The sequence below is a fragment of the Lissotriton vulgaris genome, chromosome 8, assembly GCF_964263255.1.
Source record: "Lissotriton vulgaris chromosome 8, aLisVul1.2, whole genome shotgun sequence".
In the NCBI taxonomy this organism is placed as follows: Eukaryota; Metazoa; Chordata; class Amphibia; order Caudata; family Salamandridae; genus Lissotriton; species Lissotriton vulgaris.
Window position 1 is genome coordinate 1,133,557,299 of NC_141696.1, and position 6,000 is coordinate 1,133,563,298.

Below are 6,000 nucleotides of genomic sequence, written 5' to 3' on the forward strand. Positions count from 1 at the left end.
TGAGTATCATTATGACAATTGTAATGTTCTTCCTTGAGAGGGACAACATCTGTATTTTAAGGTTCGAGTAAATTATGCCTTTCCTAGTGGCCTACCCTTTAGGGCATTGACTTATACATAATAGGAAGAAAACGTATGTGTTTAACCTCCTCAGTCTTAGTGTCTGCATTTTTATAGCTGTTCAACGTGCGTGTTGTCACTCTAATGGCATAATGTTTTCAAGTATTTGCATTTGAAAGAAGCTTTGTCTGCTCTGGATGTGGCCTGACATGTTTTAAGGTCTTGGCTCTTGACAACGGATGTGCTGTCTCGAAAGAGGCATGTTGTATATACTTTGTGGACTACATCCCACCCATAGACTTCCCATTTGCTAGCTCTATTGTCGCTCTCCTAATCTTTTTCCTCATTTGCTCTTGACATGAATGTCATGCCTCTCCCTGTGTTTAGTCCTCTCTGAGAGCAGGGACCAATTACTACTGTCCATCTACTCTTCCCATTTAATGACCATTGTAGGAACTTATTTTTTCCTTTAGAGCCTACCTCGGGTGCGGTCATGTTTTCACTCGCTCTGATCACTGCGCCGTTTCTGTAAACTGGCCTGTAAACCTTGTTTGTCTCTCATTTCTTATCCTGTCCCCAATCAGCCTCCTTCAGCTGTTTTTTCCATCTTATGCCCTGTTTCTGCTTGTCCTGTGTTTCCCACGACTGTGAAGTTGCTCTCCCCCACTCCCCATTTTTTTAATCCCGTCTCCCTATTACCCTCCTCCTGCTGTCATTTGCTCCCTCCCACGACCCCGTGGTTGTTTTCTGTGTGAATCTCCGACTGTAATGGAACAGGCTAGTAAATCATGTTGTTATCTTGTTTTTCAAGCCACAGCATGTTTTTCAATTTCCAGGAGAACATTCATGTGGAGATAGTGAGAAAGTCCCCATTGTCTCTATTGCCGTGCAAGGTCACGTGACTGCTTCGTTTGCACTGTCCTTCACTCACCCATTCCCACCTAATTTAGGCTGCAGGAATGACTTGTTCAATTCACTGGATGATAATTGTAAAGCGCCACATGCCACCAACTGCACTCCTAGGCGGTGGAGTGCATCTATATAGTAAGCGTTTTGTGGTTTATCATACAGTGTTCAGTACATCAGCATTCCCCTCCATTGTCTTGCACGGTCACATGACCGATTCGTGTCAGGTGCCCATCACTAGTTCCTTCTTACCTATGCTCCCCTGTCCCGAGATAGTTACAAAAAATAGCAACACATCATAACAGGCTCAATGGTTACTAATAAAACAGGGTTTGGGAAGCGCTTATTTCAATTCACTGGTTGGTTATTGTAAAGCGCCCCATGCGTTTTGTGGTTTCAAATTCAGCGAACAGTATTTAAGCATCCACATGGTTTGTTATGTTACAGAATTACAGGTCAAAAGCAAAAGATCAGTAAAATACTTATTGCAAGATTAAATAAACAGAGGCTTTTTCAACAGACTACACCCTGCCTTTGAGATGTAGGTTTGGTAAATGTTGATGCCAATCACACAAGTAAAGTCACATTACTCAGCTTTTGAAAACTAAAACCAACCAGGGGCACAAAAGAGGCACTTAGTCTGTGTTTTCAAATAGATTGGAAACTGATTAGACAATAGGAGCGGGAGATGGAATTAGCTGAGAACACAACGGAATCTGATAGGGGCACAGTAATAAACAACACACACCAACAAATATGCATTCAACCAAAATACTCATGCATTCAAAAGTCGCAGAATTGTGGAGTGGTGTGGCTCACTGGTTAGAGGCGGCAGACCCGTAAGCAGAGAACGGCCCGGGACCAGGGTTCAATTCCCAACGCGGCAGGGTCGTGGACCAGGGTCAAAACGGACTCGATAATTCTCGCCTCGGTGCCTACTCTAACCAGGGAACACACTCGGCAACTCTGGGCATTAAGCTTGCCTCATATCTACAACGGCCCCCCAAAGACGCCGGGGATGCCTGGTTTCACCTTGAAGATACCAAGAAAGGAACCATCTCACAGGGAAAACCAGGACGGGTTCCCTAGCAGTCATCAGCGCCAGGATGCTCCATGGAGTCGCAGTGCGCTTTACAAGTACACCCACATTTACATTTATATTTACATTACTCAGATTTTGAAAACTAAAACCAACCAGGGGCACACATGAGGCACTTAGTCTGTGTTTTCAAATAGATTGGAAACTGATTAGACAATAGGAGCGGGAGATGGAATTAGCCGAGAACACAACGGAATCTGATAGGGGCACAGTAATAAACAACACACACCAACAAATATGCATTCAACCCAAATACTCATGCATTCAAAAGTCGCAGAATACTTGTTTGTTAAGCATTATTAGACCTGCAATAAAAGATATGTAGTGAATTAGGTTAACGTTTAGGGTCATAGGTCATGTGGCACGATGGTTTTTCCATCACTAATGTATAACTATGTAGTGATACATTGTTCGACATTTTGTAATAAAATATTGTTTAACTCTGTATAAAAGGAGCTGCCTGTGAAGCATCAGATTGAGACCGGCTTTTTACTGGTGTGCACTTGCCACTCCCCATGTTGCAACAGTAAAGAGCTATTTTGCATTGCGAAGAGGAATCTGTTGTTTTCTTTATTCTTATGTTACCCTGCATCACACTTTAAGGCTGAATTTGTTACTGTTACACAAATTAACAGGATTAATTTGATCAATCTCCAAATGTTCAAAGGCCGAGTTAGCCCTGCCACGATCGCACCACGTGACCCAGTGATAACAATACAGGGACCTAATGATCTGGCTTACCACTTTCCTACAATGGCCTTAACATCTAGGTGGTGTTGGTAAATCCAAATCACTTGACTGAAAGGGCGATATGGTCAGACTATACCATGTTTTTATCAAACCGGGTATTCAAAACAGTGTCCCATAAAACAAACCACCATGTCTAAGGAAGAGGGAATAGATTTAATAAAGAATTCCTGAATTTGAATCTACGCATGCAGAGATCTCTGCATTTTGAGGATTGTTTGCCATGTACTGCTAGCCAGTCGCATAGCTCAGTGGGTTGAGTGCCTGCAGCATGCATGTGTGTGTATGTGTGTAACATGCAATTCACAAGTATCAATTTCACTAACATAGAAGGTACCTTCTGTTCTTGAGAACTGAACAAAATACGCATCATGATTTTACAAGGTAATTTTGGCAGCACTCGTTAAAGGGAATGGACACGTTTCATATTGTGTTTTGCTCTTTATCAAATGGTAAATTTTGTTTGGGATGCCTTGTTCATGTATGCCAGTGGTTACACAAAGGAGTACCGGCGAATCCTCTGCGGGCGCTTGGGTGCTGCATCTGCCTGGGGAGCACGTACCACCTGGCCATGCAATTCTGAAACAAACTCATTGACATTGACAAAGCAAATTGCTCTTGCATTGCTAATACAGATTGGCTTTGCCAATGCTTATTATCTGCAGACACTGGGTATAAAGATATGCAATACTGCTTTAAATCATGGCTCATTTTGGTGCATATGTAATTGCAACCCATAGTTTATACAATTAATGTGGATTTGTTTTTACAATTTAGAGATATGTTTGTCTAACTTTGGCAGGTACTCGCTGGAGCTTCTGGGCTGTTTAACAGTAATGGTATCCAGGTACAACAGCAAAGGAACCTGTCCCTTCATGAATATCTCAGTATGGGGCTGCTGCAGGAGGCAGGGATCAATGTCCCAAAAGGGCTTGTCGCCACTTCACCTGAGGAAGCCTTTGCAGCCGCCAAAGAAATAGGTACAGTGCACTTGACCACTTTTATGTTTATTGTTGCTGTAAGAACCATAGTATGTATTCAATAATTGTTTTGTTTACAAAATGGTAGTTTATTAACTCCTTGTGTGCTCAGGATGGCCCCCAACCGTCCTACGTCACGGTGGGCGGGTGCTCAGGTCTGCCTCCGGCTGTCCGAACGCCGCTGATTCCCCAGCGAGGCGCAAATTCCCCGCCTGTGCTGAATAATTAATTAGTGGGTGTAGTTTAGACGGCCCCGGCCGTCCTGAGCACACGCCCACCGTGACGTAGGACGGCCCGGGGCTGTCCTGAGCACTGAAGGGGTTACGCCCCCTAAATAAATCCCCGCACCGCGGCCAAATTTGCATCACAGGGAAGGGGTTAATGTTCCATTTGAAGTTATTAAATACTTTAAAAGAGTTAAGATTGCTTTAATGCATCAATTTGACTGCCCTTCTACCTGGTTTTGTGTCTTTTCATAGGTTACAAACTAATTGAATGTTTACTCATTTAGTTTTTCTCATTGATTGTGTCTCTTCATAGACTGTACTCATCAGTCCTCAACTTGATGTGGTTTGAAATCCATTTTGGGCCAAAACTCTTGTTTGTATTGACAAATATGAACACATGTCGAAAAATCACAGGTTTTAGGTCCACTGATTAACTTGAGGGAGCAAGCAGCTTGTATCAACTGTGTACCTCAGAAATGGATAATAATGCTCTTTCCGCTTGGTTTATCCCAATTGTGAGTTGTTCGACTATGGAGAGGGTTTAAACTGTGCATCTACATTTTGTGCAACCCCATCATGGTCAGGCCATTATGTCCCCTCATTGAGATTCACCCTTTGACGAGTCCTTCCATGTGGAATTACTTTTATGAACTTAGCCTCTCATTGATTCATTTAAACAACATACAAAGACAGTGGTTGTTAAAACTCGTATCTGAAAGAGACTATTAGTTATAGATTCCTTACTTTAGAATTACCTCCAGGTGTCAGACTGGATCCAGAGAATTTTTCCTCCGTAGTACCTCTGCGTTTCGCTAGGTGGCGTTGGTCGACTCAGTGTCCGTCGTCAGCGTAGTGGTTGCCAGGATGACGTTGCAGTGCCTACTTAGGCGCCGCCCCTGTGTGCTGACATCAGTTCTTCATTACTCCGCTCCAGCCTAGCGCAGATCCGGAGAGAACTTGCCCCTCAGTCGTTTTTGACTAAACATTTGACAACGTCTTTTTTCGAGTCTTCGACTCCTGGTGGGCAAGGGATGTCCCATTGTCAGACCGATTCAAGCCTTGTGACTCCTGTCACAAGCTGATGTCTGTGACTGATGGCACCTCGTGTGCCTCTGGTGCCTGGAGCGCGACCACGACCTGAAGTCGTGCTCAGACTGTTGGGCCATGAATCCGAGTCTTTGCGTGAGTGGTCCCAAAAGCTTTTGGAGGAGCCGGCAGTCGACTCTGCGTCACTCCCGTTTGAGACCTGTTGCTTAACCATCACACCTCGTGTAAGTCTTTGCACCTTTTTTGTGTAAGTCTAAGCACAAGAAGAAGGCGAAGAAGCATCGTCGCTCTTTGCCTTCCCGCGTCAGTAGGCTGACGTGATGCAGGACCCTGAGCTTCGTCGCTCTAAAGCACGGGTACACATAGTATGGCCCGCGGTCCGCCAGCGGCCCGGCAAGCCTTCCTTGCAGACATTATACCTGTGTTTTAAAAAAACATTTTTAAAGAGTGTCAGCAAACCCCGCCGCAGCAGCGGGGACTTCGAGACACACTGCTCTATGGGGGCCGGGCGATTTACAACAAAGTCTCATTAACAAGTAAATGGTCTTTGAAAGACCTGTGAAGTACTCAGGTGCGGCTTTGTGTGTGCTTGGGAAGCTGGGGTGAGGTGACGGAGGGTGAGGTGACGGAGGGTGAGGTGACGGAGGGTGAGGTGACGGAGGGTGAGGTGACGGAGGGTGAGGTGACGGAGGGTGAGGTGACGGAGGGTGACAGACAGACATACAGACAGAGGGGGTAGACGGAGGGAGGAAGACAGACAGACAGACAGAGGGGGGAGATGGAGGGAGGAAGACATACAGACAGACGGAGGGAGACCGGGAGGGAGACAAAGAGGGAGGGACACAGGGAGGGAGGGAGGGACACAGGGAGGGAGGGAGAGAGGGAGAGAGACAGGGGGGGAGGGAGAGACGGGGGAGGGAGAGAGACGGGGGGA

The 6,000-nt window shown here is 45.5% G+C and overlaps 1 protein-coding gene across 1 annotated transcript in view; it reads left to right on the forward strand.

The window, feature by feature from the left end:
• SUCLA2 (succinate-CoA ligase ADP-forming subunit beta) overlaps nt 1-6,000 on the forward strand; it is a 431,233-nt gene that overhangs the window by 77,226 nt on the left and 348,007 nt on the right. Inside the window, exon 2 of the mRNA XM_086934991.1 lies at nt 3,615-3,792. Within this exon, the coding sequence (XP_086791117.1) occupies nt 3,615-3,792 (178 nt within the window). The remainder of the gene's footprint in view (nt 1-3,614; nt 3,793-6,000) is intronic.